The sequence below is a fragment of the Carlito syrichta genome, unplaced genomic scaffold, assembly GCF_000164805.1.
Source record: "Carlito syrichta isolate Samal-C Ts95f unplaced genomic scaffold, Tarsius_syrichta-2.0.1 Scaffold303994, whole genome shotgun sequence".
NCBI lineage: Eukaryota > Metazoa > Chordata > Mammalia > Primates > Tarsiidae > Carlito > Carlito syrichta.
In genome coordinates, this window is record NW_007248090.1 from 261,008 (window position 1) to 275,515 (window position 14,508).

The 14,508-nt window shown below is 37.5% G+C and overlaps 1 protein-coding gene across 1 annotated transcript in view; it reads left to right on the plus strand.

The window, feature by feature from the left end:
* EPB41L5 (erythrocyte membrane protein band 4.1 like 5) overlaps nucleotides 1-14,508 on the plus strand; it is a 141,084-nt gene that overhangs the window by 91,416 nt on the left and 35,160 nt on the right. The window contains exons 17-19 of the mRNA XM_008059330.1: nucleotides 1,221-1,384; nucleotides 5,046-5,143; nucleotides 13,597-13,725. Of these exons, the coding sequence (XP_008057521.1) occupies nucleotides 1,221-1,384; nucleotides 5,046-5,143; nucleotides 13,597-13,725 (391 nt within the window). The remainder of the gene's footprint in view (nucleotides 1-1,220; nucleotides 1,385-5,045; nucleotides 5,144-13,596; nucleotides 13,726-14,508) is intronic.

Genomic DNA, 14,508 nt, shown 5'->3' on the forward strand with positions numbered 1-14,508 from the left:
GTTGAGTACTAGATATTTTTGTAATCCTCTAAATCTTCTTGAGCTTTGTTTTGGGATGCAGTTAAGTTACTTGGAAACAGTTTGATCCTTTTAGATCTCGCTTTCATGATTTGTTAGGTGAGTGTTGCAATGCTCAGTCTAGGTTAATTTTTCTTCACTATCAAGGCAATGCCCTGTGAATTATGTATATTTACAGTCTGGGTCAGGTGTAGTGGCTAACTCCTGTAATCCTAGCACTTTGGGAGGTTAAGAAAGGAGGATTGCTTGAGTCTAGGAGTTCAAAACCTGCCTGGGCAACATAGCAAGAAACGGTCTCTATTAGTAAATTTTTAAAAAATACAGTCAGTCGATGGAAACAGGCCATGACCCGGTGTGAATGCCAGTGGTTCCCTGTAATCTGTTCAGTGTGTGGAGTTTCCCCACACACACCTTCTTATCAGCCAGTACTCTGCTGAATGCTTGAGAGGAACTGTCTGCATACCTTCAGGGCTCTCTTGTGGTGTTTCTCTCCCCGCTGAGGCTGCTCGGTCCTGCGACTTCTAGCGGCCTTTGGCTCCCTCGACTGCGGCTCCTTTTCTCAGCGAAGGGAGTCGTCCATGCTGTGCCCCATCCCCGCCCCCACCCTGGGCCATGACCTGGAAATGCTCTGAAGATTTTTGTAGGACTTACCTCATTTGTTTCCCGTTTCTCAGAAGCATTGTCTCTTGTTGCCTGATGCCTAGTGTTTTGAAAATAGTTTCTTTTTCTCCCTGAGGTTATTTTAGGTGGGAGGCTAACCTAGGGTTTTTTACTTTATTTTGTCTGAGAGAAGTCTGCCTAGAGGATTTTGGAAGATGAATAAAGCCAGTTGGGATTCAAACTCTTCCATAAATCTTTTTCCAACCAAAGCTTTTTGTTAGTATCGAAATCCTCAGATGCTCAAGTCCCATATATTAGATGGTGTAGGATTTGTGTATAACCTACATACATCCTCCTGTATAATTTAAATCATACCTAATGTAAATGCTGTGTAAATAGTTGTTAAACTATATTGTTTTTTATTTGTACTTTTTATTGGTATATTGTTATTTTTAATTTATTTTTCTTTTGAATATTTTCAATCCACAGCTTGTTCAATCCACAGATTCCCTGGAACCTGCAGACATGGAGGGCAAACTGTATATTAAATTGTTTTCATGGTAAATTTCTTGGTCTAAGTAAGTTTTCTATTAACTTTGCAGTTTGCCTCTGAATATTGATTTGCTGGCTAGCCCAGACTTATTGGAAACAACAATTGGTGATGTAATTGGGGCATCAGACACTATGGAAACATCCCAAGCACTGGATGAAATTAACATAACCACCAGGCAGACTGGTTTAGAGGAATCTGAAATTGAATGTGGGAGTAAGTAAATGTTCTATAATATATCAATGATACCTGTTTTATCTCCCTTTGAAATGAGATTTTAAAATCAGTTTCTCCAACAATATTTTATGTAATAGTTGAACTTTTAGATTTAATTCAGAATAGTTATGCCTTCTTGCCTTTTTTGACTTAGGGGAACATTGAAATATTCAAGACAACATAATTGAGCCATTAAACATATATATCATTTATAAGTTATTAAATATTTAAGAATTTTTAAATTTGCTTTTTAGTTTGTTTCTTGAGTGAAAATTAAGAAGGAAGAGGGGGAAAAAGGACCGGGTATGGTGGCTCATGCTTGTAATCTCTGCACTTTCAGAGGCCAAGGTAGGTGGATTACTTGAGCCCAGGAGTTCAAGTCCAGGCTGGGAAACATAGCAAAACCTCATCTCTCCAAAAATAAAAATAAGATATTAGCCGAATTAGCTGGGCATGATGGTATGCGCTTGTAGTCCCAGCTACTCAGGGTGCTGAGGTGAAAGGATTGCCTGAGCCTGGAGGTCTAGCCTGGGCAACACAGTGAGACCATGACTCAAAAAAAAAAAAAAAAAGATTTTTCAAGGGCACAGGATTGAACAAATGTTTGAATATTCTATTAGCTCTTAGAAATAGTTTGTTATTAATGAGGATTATTATCGCCTAGGCCCACAAAAGTAAATATTACAAAAAAGAATACTGCTTTTGAAGCCTTTTTTAAAGGTTAAAATGAGAACGTAAATTGCTTGCTGAAAATGTCTGTATATTTGTGAGTTTAGTTTGATATTAAAGCATAACCTGTTTTTAAACAGTAGCTTCCTACTGAATCTCAATGTAATGTGTATTCATTTTAAAGCAGCTTGTATTTATATGGCTCTTGCCAATTTGATTTCTTTCACAGGCTAAGATTAGACATAGTCTTTACACAACTCATAGAAAATTGCCAGTGAGTATGCTGGTGCTTCTAAAGAGTGTAAAATACAGCAATAGTATTTAGTAATTTAGAAATAAGAAGCGTTAGTGAAAAGTCCCACAACACTTCTGGTTAATAGAACATGCTGAAGTGCTGCTGGTAAGAGGTGTTAAAAATGTGTTCTTTTGTTTCCTAAGTAACCATTGCAAACAAAGTTCTGGGACATCAGGGTTGCTTTTATTGACATCAAGCGTGTTTAAATTGTACTTGTTAGTTTGACATCAGGAAAACAAGAATTAACTTTATTGATTTGTCACACTGATAATTCGGACCGATGTTCTAATTTGATTTTTTTTAAGGTGGTAGTCAGTTATTAGATTAAGTAAACATCCTTTACTACTATTGCTCATGTATTTCTCTGCAGTAATTTTTTTGTTGTTGTTAGTCCAGTTTTAACAGTCCTGCTCTGATTCCATTTCATGTTGGAAATGTTTGCTCTTTATCACTAGAATGATGTGAGACATAGCAAGCCATCAAGATTTAAATTTGGCCAGAAGCATGACTAGCTTAATGAAGATTATTTCCAGAGTTAAAATCAAAGTAGCCTTCTTTATAGAGATGGTAGTATTGATTATACTTATATTCCATTTTGCCTGTTATGTGAATTTTTAAAGTTTAATCCCTTCAGCGGTATCATAGTGTTGTATTAGCAGATTGTATTAGATTATGGTAACAGTAAAATGAATTAAAAATGGCCTAGATAAGATCAAATGAGATGGACTGACTCTCCAAATATTTGAAAGTCTGGTATATCGCTGGGCTCGGTGGCTCAGCCTGTAATCCCGTGCCTTTGGGAGGCTGAGGTGAGTGGATTGCCTGAGCCCGCGGGTTCGAGACCCACCTGGGCAGCGAGACTTCATCTCTACAATAAATCAAAAAATCAGCCGGGCGTGGTAGCGCATGCCTGTAATTCTGGCTACTCGGAAGGCTGAGGCGGAAGGATCGCCGGAGCCAGCAGGTCGAGGCTGTGGTGGCCGGATGCGGCCACTGCACTCCAGTCTGGGCAACAGAGTGAGACTCCAACTCAAAAAAAAAAAAAAAAAAAGGAAAGTCTGGTATATCAAAGAATTTATTTTATGACACTTTATTGGTGAATCTTGGATGAGCAATTTGCAAGTATTGGAAAGCAAATTTTGCATCAGTATAGGAAAGAATCTACCATGTCATAGAAATAGGTACCTAAGAGTTAGTGAGCTCCTTTTTATAGAAAGTATTCAAGCAGAGCTTGAATGTTGTTGAGTTTGTGACAGAAGAAGTTCTTCCAGTCTGGAGGTTTCATTAATAGTTGAATTTACTTAGTTATAATTTATAACATTTACTCAAAATCAATCAATGAGAATAATTAGAGCATTTTTATGTTGTTAAGGTGTTACACTCTTGGTATCCAATTTATACTGTATTTTATTTTTATTGTACTGTCAAAATTCTGATTCACATAAGTAACTAGTTACAAATAGTAACTTTTAAAAACAGCATATCATTCATCTCAGGGTATTCCTCAGACAAACAGAAGTAGCAGAAGGAGCTTTATTTCAACCCACCCAAAAGTATTAATTTATCAGCAGAAGCTAAAGCATGTTTTATTTCAACATCATCATGCTAAAAATCAGTGTCAAGTAATTTGAAGCATAAGAAAACCAGGAGGTAGCAATTAAGTGAATGGGGAGGGAAGATTTTGAGAAGAGCAGTGTCAAGTTAGTGGTTCTCAGCTTTGGTTGTACACTAAAATCATCCGGAGAGTTTTAAAAGCTACTCGTGCCAGAATTCTACCTCCAGAGATGCTGATATAACTATTCTAGGGTGAGCTCTGGGAGGGAGTATTTCTTGAAAGCTCCCCATTTGATTCTCCTTTGCAGCCAGGGAGAGACTTCATTTGGTTAACTGATGAACACTTTTAGAAGATCCCTTTGACCCCAGAGGACATGATTTCAAAGTTTCTTCCTCTTCTACCTGATTATATAGAAATTATTAGGCATTCAACAACTTTTTTTGTCTAGTGGCAGTGTAAAATTTAAGCCCACATCAGTGTAATCCCTTTAAAATAAGATTTTTTCAGAGTAGCCAGTTAAACTAGAGTTCATTTAAAGATGAATTCTATTTAATGTATTTCCTTTTCAGTGGTTAAAGAACTTTGTAATGTATTTTTCAGCTAGGAAGAATGTAATGAAGACAAAATGCTTGTTCTGCATTACATCTGATGGCACCAATATGTAATATGTCGAATCAATGAATGAATCAGTGTATATCCTTCATTAATTTGCTCCACAAACTATATAAATTTGTTTTAGGCAGTGGATAAGCAGGCTAAGGAGTGAAGGTGGCAAAGTGTTAAGGTTAGGCATGAGCTTGGGTTGTTGTGGAAGAAGGGGACCCTGTCACAAGTCTTCTCTGCCTTTTGAGTCTCTTGGCTAGGTAAACCGTCTTAACCACACATGCTGTGGAGATTCCACATCCACTTGCTTTTTAGGACTGCTCCGATCGACTCTTACTTAATTAATATTTAATAATTAACTCTTAATCAGATTAATGGTGAGATATTTGGATATGGAAAGAAAATATGTTTATTTTGTGTTTATCTGGATTGTTACTTTTAGTTAATGGTAACTGGTGTTGAGAAAACAAAACCATACCCTTACACAGCTGTGACAGCCTAGCAGACTGAGGGACTATTTTACCTTTTTTTTTCTTCAGCATTTAAAGATGCCTCAGAAAAGCTCAAACAGCTGGAGATGGAGAACAGTCCTTTGCCGTCCCCTCGATCCAACATCGATGTTAATGTCAACAGTCAGGTATTCAGTTTTCCCCTGTGTATACCTGTTACACATCTCCAGAACTCCCAGAAATTTTTTCTTTCCAAAGATGACTTCTCTTTTCTTTAGCTGGGAAATCTGTCTGTGCTGAACTCTTATAAACCGGTTTTCTCACTTAAAAAGATGAAATCTGTGGGTGTTTAGGAGGGAAGGAGGAAACTTGTGCAGCAACATTAAGAGTTGTCATTTCATAATTTTTTTTAAACACAACCAAAAGTGTTATGGCCATCAAACCTTTTATATTGATTCTGCCCCGTCCAGTTGAAGGATTTACTGAACTTATGAAAGGATTTATTTGAAGGAGACCTGCTCTACAGTATAAACAAGGGACAGAATGAAATTTCAAATGCTTCAGCTTCATCTTTTATTCTTTTTTTTTTTTTTTTTGAGTTGGAGTCTCACTCTGTCACCCAGACTGGAGTGCAGTGGCCGCTCCCAGCCACCACAGCCTCGACCCGCTGGGCTCCAGTGATCCTTCTGCCTTAGCCTTCCAAGTAGCTGGAACTACAGGCGCACGCTACCACGCCCGGCTCATTTTTTGATTTATTGTAGAGATGAGGTCTCGCCAAGTTGCCCAGGCAGGTCTCGAACCTGCAGGCTCAGGCAATCCACTCACCTCGGCCTCCCAGAGTGCTGGGATTACAGGCTGAGCCACCGAGCCCGGCCGATCTTTTATTCTTTTCTCTACCCTGTCCCCTTTGAATTTTTTTGGTGTGGAGTGGGGTGCATAGCAGTGAAACCAATTATGCTTCAGTTAATTGTGACTATACTTTAAAAATTTTTTTCTTATGAAATAATTTATAGGGGTAATTAAAATAAATCAAATGAGATAGAAATCTTATAATTAATCATATTAGCCACCTAATGTCCCCACTAAACAAAGAGTAAGTTTTGGGCAGTGATCTAGCAACACTATTTTTTTCTGTAAGTAGTATTCTACCAATAAGAAGGCCAGGATGAGTTTTATTTTATTTAGTTTTTAAATAGGAAGGGGGAACAGCTGGTTCGCGTGTCTATCCTTGGATAATGAACTGAAATTTCTGTAAATACTAGTATAGAGAGTGATTTTCTTCTTTCTTATATTGTCATTATTAAAATGGTCCTTCTGGATCAGAGTGTTTTTTTTTAGATTGGAAAATATAGGGAGAGGGAGAGGGAAAAACATGGCCTGGCGATAACTTAAAAAACAAATGGTAGTTTAGCAAGCCAATGGCCCATTTTTTTCCTAATATGTTTTTTCTCAGAAATATCTATCAGAAAGTAATTAAATTTCAGAGAGACTTTCCATCTTCTTGCTCTTCAGTATTCAGTGTCAGTTCTTTTATTTTTAATGTTTGTAAAGTAGGGAAATGCAGGGTCAGAAACAGAAGGATGAATTTAAAACTTTAGATGATTGATAATTAGTTTGGCAAAAATTGAGTGAAGAACTGTAATAACCCTAATGAAGAATGAAGCCTGATGAATTTAGGGGATAGAGAGAAGAGAGGGGATTGTGAGCTATGCTAGAGGTTTATGGGAATCTGTTGAACAGCCACTTGTTTCTTTTGTCAAATTTTCTACATATCTTGCTATAATATGACTGAGCCTCTAAGACAAAGAATCTGTTATGTTAGTTTTGAAGCCTTGAAAAGATGAGGAGGAGTGTGGGTCAGTTTGCCATCAAGAAGCATTTGAGTGATCACATAGTGGGAAAAATATTTAGTGAGGGTTTACTCTGTGCCAAGCAAGAATAGAAGGTAGAATTCAGTATTGTACTAATAAATGAAGGACATCTGACTACCTTACCTTAATTGTAGTCAACTCAACTATGGATTGAGCATCCCTAATATGAAAAGTCAAAATTCACATTGCTGTAAAATCCAAAACATTTTGAGCACTGAACATGATGCTCGAAGGAAATACTCATTGTAAATTTTGATTTTCGGATTTTTGTATTAGGGATGCTCAACTGATAAGTATGATGCAAATATTCCAAGATCTGAAAAAATTAGGAAATCTGAAACACTTCTGGTCTCAGACATTTTGGATAAGAGGTATTTAGCCTATATTGTGAACAAGTTGATTCCTTTTTTTTTTTAATGTAACACATTTTTAATCTAGGCTGATATTGCTACCTCTACCATCAACAATTGATGTTTGCTTAAGGAATGCAAATCAATCTTATTGCCAGCCTTACTAACTAAAATAATTTTAGGAATAAAACCTACTGAAAATAAAATACATCATTCTAAAGCAAAATATCCATTATTGAATGACTAGCTATAAGAATTGTGTAACTGAAAAAGTATGAGCCAACAATATAATCTTGAGGCTCAGACTAGCACTGCTGACAGCGAACTTGATCATGTTCTGAGAAGCCATTGTAGAAGGATCATATCAGACCTACATTTCACAAGATTGATACAGTCAGCTGAGATCCCTTATATACTGTTGATTCAGTTCTACAAGTGTGTTTGCGGTCTACTTATTGCAAGATGTAATAAATATTGTGTGTAATTCACAGACAAATGACAAAGTCTTGACCTTCAGGAAACTTTAATCCTGTCCCACCAAGTCCTGCAGAAGTTATATTACAAATGACCATCTCCAGTGACCACTTTGTTTCCTAGGTCTCCTATGCTAATGGAATTTTCAGATGATAATAGCTGGGAAGTATTTTTGGAAAGTATAATCAGGATCCATGAAGACTTTGTCAGGTTGGAATAGGGTACTGGATTTAAGAAAACATATTATGGCAAATCCTCTCAAGTACAGTTACCTGCAAAAGATCTAAACTGTATTAATTGGAAGAGTTTAAAAAGGGAGGTCCAACCACAGTATTTTATTCATTTCTGGATACTACTATTTAGAAATGATATAGCAAAGCTAAAGCAGTTGAGAAGGATCTGTATAGTGAAGGATCTTGAAACCAAATAACTGGAATTATAGCTTGAGGATCACCATATAGCAATCTCAGGAGAGAGCCACTTTAGCTACCTTTAGATACCCAAAGAGCTTTTATGTGAAAGAGGAATTAATGCGACTTGTTTTTTAATAGCCTCAGAGTAGAGTTATGGTCAGTAAGTGATGTTAGAGGTAAACAGAATTCACATTAACATAAGAAAGCGTTTCTCAACAGTCATCTACAAATTGAATGTGCTGACTGAGGAGCATTAAGTTCTCCATGTGCATGCAGGGTTTCTCAGGCCAAGACTAAAGATTAACCACCTTGTGGAGTATTTTGCTGGTTGAATGGACTGATTGTTTCTTCTAACTTTGAGATGCCTCCTCCTTTCTACAACTTAGTCTCTGTGCTCATTTTTTTTAATTGAGGTAAAATGTACATATATAACTTAGCGTCTTTACAGTTTTTAAGTGTACAGTTCATGGGTAATAAATACATTCATCTTCTTCTTTTGTTCCCTTCATCCTCCCACCCTCTCTCACTAGCCTGTGCTTTCTCCTGGCCTGTGCCTTTGAAATCCTTTACAGCCTATGCCATATCAGAATCTTGAGGTTTTTCCATTACTTTCCTCCTCTTTAGGTACCTGAGACAATCCAGAATTTTCTTCATCTCCAAATTCTATTTCAAGAATCATTTTTTCTTATCGTTTGACGAACAGTAATCAAATAAAAAACAAAGTAACAAAATCTGTACGTTCATTAGTAAGGACAGTGAGCACAATTATGATCTCCATGACCTTTAGCAGCTAGTCTTTTTAGGCTTAAAGATTGAAAGTAGGGCATGAAAACTGTATTCTCATGATCCAGAGTTGGCAGACTATTTCAGTAAAGGTCCAGAGAGTAAATATTTTAGTCTTTGCCAACCTTAGATTGTCTGTCACACGTACTCAACTCTACCATTGTAGCATGAAAGCAACATAGAGGAATGAGCATGGCTGTATTCCAATAAACAGTATTTACAACAACAGGTGGTAAACCAGATTTGCCTGTCGGGTTGTAGTTTGCTGGCCTTTTCTTTTGATTGTTAGGAATTTAATGTAGCAGCAAGTTGCCATCTCATACTGATTTAGGATCATTATTGTCATTTTTCCCTTTTAATTTTCTTTCTATGCAGACCCTAAAAGGATATCACCAAGAAGCAGTTACTTACTTTCTCTCAACTCCAGGTTTGGACACACATGTGTGATGATAGATCTCACTTTTCTTTGGGGAATGGAGACATTAAGCACACAGAGGAGGGCCACAATTTGTGATCAGCGAGTTGATGCATATGACTTAACCCTTTGCACTTGAATGTCCCCTCTGAGGGGACATCATAAATCTAACAAACCACTTGGATATCACCTCTCAGGGAATATAAAAAGATTGCTGGTGATTACACAGGCCAAATATGCAAGCACACATTTTTTTTAAGATGTATGTTTCCTTAACGTTTTCCATTTAAAAAATCTATGTCTCATTTGAAATTTGTCAAGCTTCTGATCGATCGATCATTTGAGAAGTGGCTTTCAGGAATCACGAGTATGTCTACATTGTCTTCGATCAACAGACTGGACAATAGATTGCATATTGTTCATGTGGGAGGAAGAAAATATGACTGCATTGTCTGCTCAAATAGAAAAATACCGGGTGGAAGATATCAGACAAATTCCTATTGCCCAACATGTATCAATGAACCTGTCAATGACTGTTTCACATGTTAGAAAAGTATAAGATATACTTTTCTCAATGTCCAAAATTCCACTGTAAGCCAAGTATCATAACAATAAAATAATTGGCTCCAGTGCCATACTATTTAATATGAAGTGGTTTGTTTTTCACTATTTTGTTAAAAAAAAAGTGCAGTTGAGTTGCTGGTAGGTGATCCGAAAGATGTCTCCAAGTGCAAAGGGTTAATTAGTAAGTAGAAATTGTTGCTGGAGAGGAGGTCTCTTTAGATGAGATCTCAACTCTCGTCCGAGATCTTGACTTCACTGAAGGAAAGAATTCAAGAGCAAATCACCAAATTGGTGAGTAAAGTAGTTTATTGAGACAAAAGTACACCTAAAGGGAAAGGGAGTGAGGACAGACAGTCTCAAGAGGAGAGCCCCAAGGAAGGAAAGTACACATTCCAGGGGATGGGAGTATGGATAGTGTCAGAGTGAGAACTGACTTGAGGAAGTCTTGGTGACTGCCTTCTATCTCCTCTCCCTTCAAGAGAGTGATTGGGTGGAGTTGAGGGTTGTGAGGACCATGAATTTGCCTTCATTTGGGCGTCTGACTGGGTGATAAGCTCGTGTTCTGCTTACAATCATCAGGTGGTCTAGAAGGTGGAGGGCCTGCTCTGTTTTGCTGACTCCAACCGTAAACAACCTGGAAGTGTTTTCCAAACTTTTAGCTACTGGCTTCGTGCTTCTTGTAGGGCGAAACAGAGGTCACATTTTCCTGCACTCACTAACCTACCTCAAAATAATACTTTTAAAGATGTAAAGGCATAGCCGGGCGTGGTAGCGCACGCCTGTAATTCCAGCTACTTGGAAGGCTGAGGCGGAAGGATCGCCGGAGCCCAGCAGGTCGAGGTTGCGGTGGCCGGGAGCGGCCACTGCAATCCAGTCTGGGCGACTCCAACTCAAAAAAAAAAAAAAAGATGTAAAGGTAAATATTTCCTATTTGGCAATAATTACCTTAACTTTTCTGGCTTGAAGAATGGTCACTAATTGGATATTAATATTATCAGTGTAGTTTTTTGTTTGTTTTAAAATAATTTTTAAGTCATCCTTTGTTTCTGGAAACCAATTTGTTATGCTCCTGGTATCTTTTTTTTTTTAACTGGCTGTATAGTAGGCTAGCTGTAAAAATTCATATCCTATTTGTCTTGCATTGTTTCAAGGTTAACGAGCTTCCTTGGGTTAAGAGCTTTGTATACTTTTTTTTTAGTTTAGTACTTTTAGTGTTTCTGAGACATTTAAAGACAGAGCTCTCTGAATTGAAACCCCTTTATGTAAAAAAGTACCGTTTTTCTTTTGAGTTTTACTTTATACTAATTCTTAATTTTATGCTTTGCTGTATAAATGCCCTGCTAAAAGGTGTTCATGTTTCCTAGCCTAGATCTTTTCTAGAGTGGTTTCGGTTTCTGAATAATTTTTGAGGGCACTTGGAGCTTTCTGGAAGAGTGGGTGTTATTCTGGTCGAGAATTAAAGCAAACTTTGGATCTACTTTAGTTTTTGATATGAACTCCTAACTACACTGGCTCTGACAACCAAGGCCTACCCTAAAGTAGAGTCTAATTTATATTCAGATCTAATTTGGGTTGTTTAGGAATCAGAGTATCCTTTTAATTCTTTCGGCCCTCTGTTTGCCACATTTTGGCCCTCCAAGGCAAATGTATCAGCAGTATAGTAACTGGATAACACTGGAATGATGTGCTATAGTAAAATAATGTGAAAATATTAAAGCTTTTACACTCAACTTATATTCAGTTGTTTTTTCTATTGTATACATATGTGACAACTGTAGAAAGTACAGGTTTAAAAAAGCAGAAATTAATATTTATTATCCCATTACTAAGAGATAACTACAGGTAACATTTTTACAGAATAAACTTCAAAACATTTAAATTTGATATATACGTTTCAGAAGTAAAAATGCATTGACACTGCTTTTTTTTTTTTTTTGAGTCTCACTCCTTCGCCCAGGCTGAAGTGCAGTGGCATGCACGCTCACAGCCACCCCAGCGTTGATCTTCTGGGCTCAGGCGATCCTTCCACCTCAGCCTTCTGAGTAGCTGGAATTACAGTAGCGCGCTACCATGTCCAGCTAATTTTTGATTTATTGTAGAGACGAGGTCTTCCCAGGTTGCCCGGGCTGGTCTCGAACCCACGGGCTCAGGCAATCCACTCGCCTCGTCCTCCCAAAGTGTTGGGATTATAGGCTGAGCCACCGAGCCTAGCTGACACTGCTTTTTGAAACTAGAAAAAAAAATATATAAATAGCTTTATTACAGCAACATATGGCAATAGTTAAATTACATGAGTGTGTCATCAATGTGTTTGCTCAGGTAACTGCTAGACATTTAGATTGTTGCTTATTCAGTCATAATGAATACTATGATAAGCAATCTTATAAATAAATATTTATAATCATCTTTGATTATTTGCCTGGGATAATACCCAGGAAGTAGAAGTGCTGGGTCAAAAGACAGGCATAATTTTGAGATCTCTGGTACTTTTGCAAAATTTATTTCCAGAAAAATGGTAACAGTTTATACTGCTACCAGTGTTATGTGTGTTGAATTCTTGTTTTTGTTTTTAATATAGGCTCAAAAAGAAGTATCTTCCTATATCAGAGGCAGGTTGCTTTGAGAATCCTGTAATATGCAAATATCAATGATTAACAAGTAATCTCAAGTCTGCAGCATAATTGTCTGAAAATTACATCAAAGCATGTGAACCAGCCAAGAGTGAAAAAGGATGCAATGACTTCTTTCAGCTAAGATAGGGACCATTCTAAAGACTAGGAGGTCACAGGCATGAATAGTCTACAGTAGTGACTCTCAGACTCGTATGTGTATCAGAATTGCGTGGGGAAGCTTGTTAAAAATTCAGATTTTGGAGTCCCACCCAGAGGCAGATATGTGAAGACCACACTGAGAAACACCAAATTGGAGCAGTCACACTAATTAAATATTTTCAAAACTGTAAGGATGGTGCAGTATGTAATCCTATACCCAGAAACTGACCTGTCATACAGAACAAAAGCCCCAAGTATCTGACACTAAGAAAATACTTAGAGTGAGTTTGTTATTTAGACCAGTGTTAAAATAGCAACAACAATAATAACAATTGTTATTGTTAATAATGATTGTCATTCATTTTAAAGTAAGATATCAGTTGTAGTACAGATAATTTGCATCTCTTTTAATTTTATTTCTTAATCTGCTTCCTCACATTTTTTTTCCATAATAGCTAGTTTATATTATTTTAATTATGGCCTTCATTGACTGAATTTATGCCTTATTCTGTCTGTTTCTTAAGGTTCTATCTCAAGGTGATCTTTTTTGGCTGTGTTATATATAATCCCAAACACAATTATCTTCTTGGTGATAGCTCCAAAGTTATATGAAATACTAATTCATAATATTGAATTATAGGGACCTCTAGAAATCATTGAGCCCAATTTCCTGTCTTTAAGCAGCTGAATAACTGGCTATACCATCTGGGACAAATACCTGAATTAAATCACACAGGGAGAATATGCAACATTTGCTGTACTTAATTGCATCTGGAGTTTAGATGAGGCCCCACAGAGGCTAATTCTGGCTAATTCTGTAATTCTGGAGCTGTCAGAAGATAAATGATTATAGGAATTGATCATGCCTAGAATAGGATATGACTGCCTGAGACACATGCTTTCCTGATTGTCTGAATGTAAACTTTCATCATTCCCTTTCCTATGTCTATATAACTGTGGCCAATCAGAGTTTATTTTACAGTATATTTTTAATACCTAGGAGGAAGTGGTGAAGTTGACTGAAAAGTGTCTTAATAATGCCATTGAGAGCCCAGGACTGAGTGCCACGAGAGTTCCTCCTGACTTCAAGAGTAACATTTTGAAGGCTCAAGTAGAAGCAGTGAATAAGGTAAGCTGCCTTTAGTAGTGATAGTCCTGGTGCAATGAAAAGAACGTGGGACTTAGCAAGTGACTCGAGGTAGAGTTGTGTGTCAAGACATGTGCTCACAATGGGAAATTGCCTTCCCTGAGTCTAAATTCTAATCAAGCTAGGTTAGGAGAGGGTAGCATGGGGGGAACATAAGCCTAAAGATGCTCAGGAATATAGCAGCTTTTAAAAAGCCACATTTCTGTAAAAGTGGGTCCTTAATTTTTGCCACTTTTATAGCCAGAAAACCTAGTGATTCTTTTTTTTTAGCTTTCTCTCGATATTAAGTCTGTGATTCTAGGTCTGTCTTTATCCATCCACTTTTCTGCATCACCCGTCTGCCCTCAATTCGGCAACATTTTGATGTTATTAGCAACAACATGAGGTACAAGGGTGAAGAGTTGGCTGTGACATGGTGAAGGATATAGTGGGTAGGGACCAGCTCCAAGGAGGGGTATGGCAGCCATGCTCTCAAAAGGTCAGCTTGTCCTCAGCACTCTGTGACTTTCAGACTTATCCTCCATCCTGAAACCAAGAAGAAGCCTACCTCACCAAGTCAGGTTGTCAACTAGGATTTCAGAATCTCCTGTCACCAAGAAGATGTTTTATGCCCATCCTGTCCCTAGACCTTGAAGAGAACTGAGTGAACGTTAGGAATGTTGATCATGCTTTTTATCTACCCTCTCCTCACGATATAAGCATAAAACAATATTTACATATAAAATGTGACAATGTTGGCTCTGAAATCCCATTTCTGTTCTATCA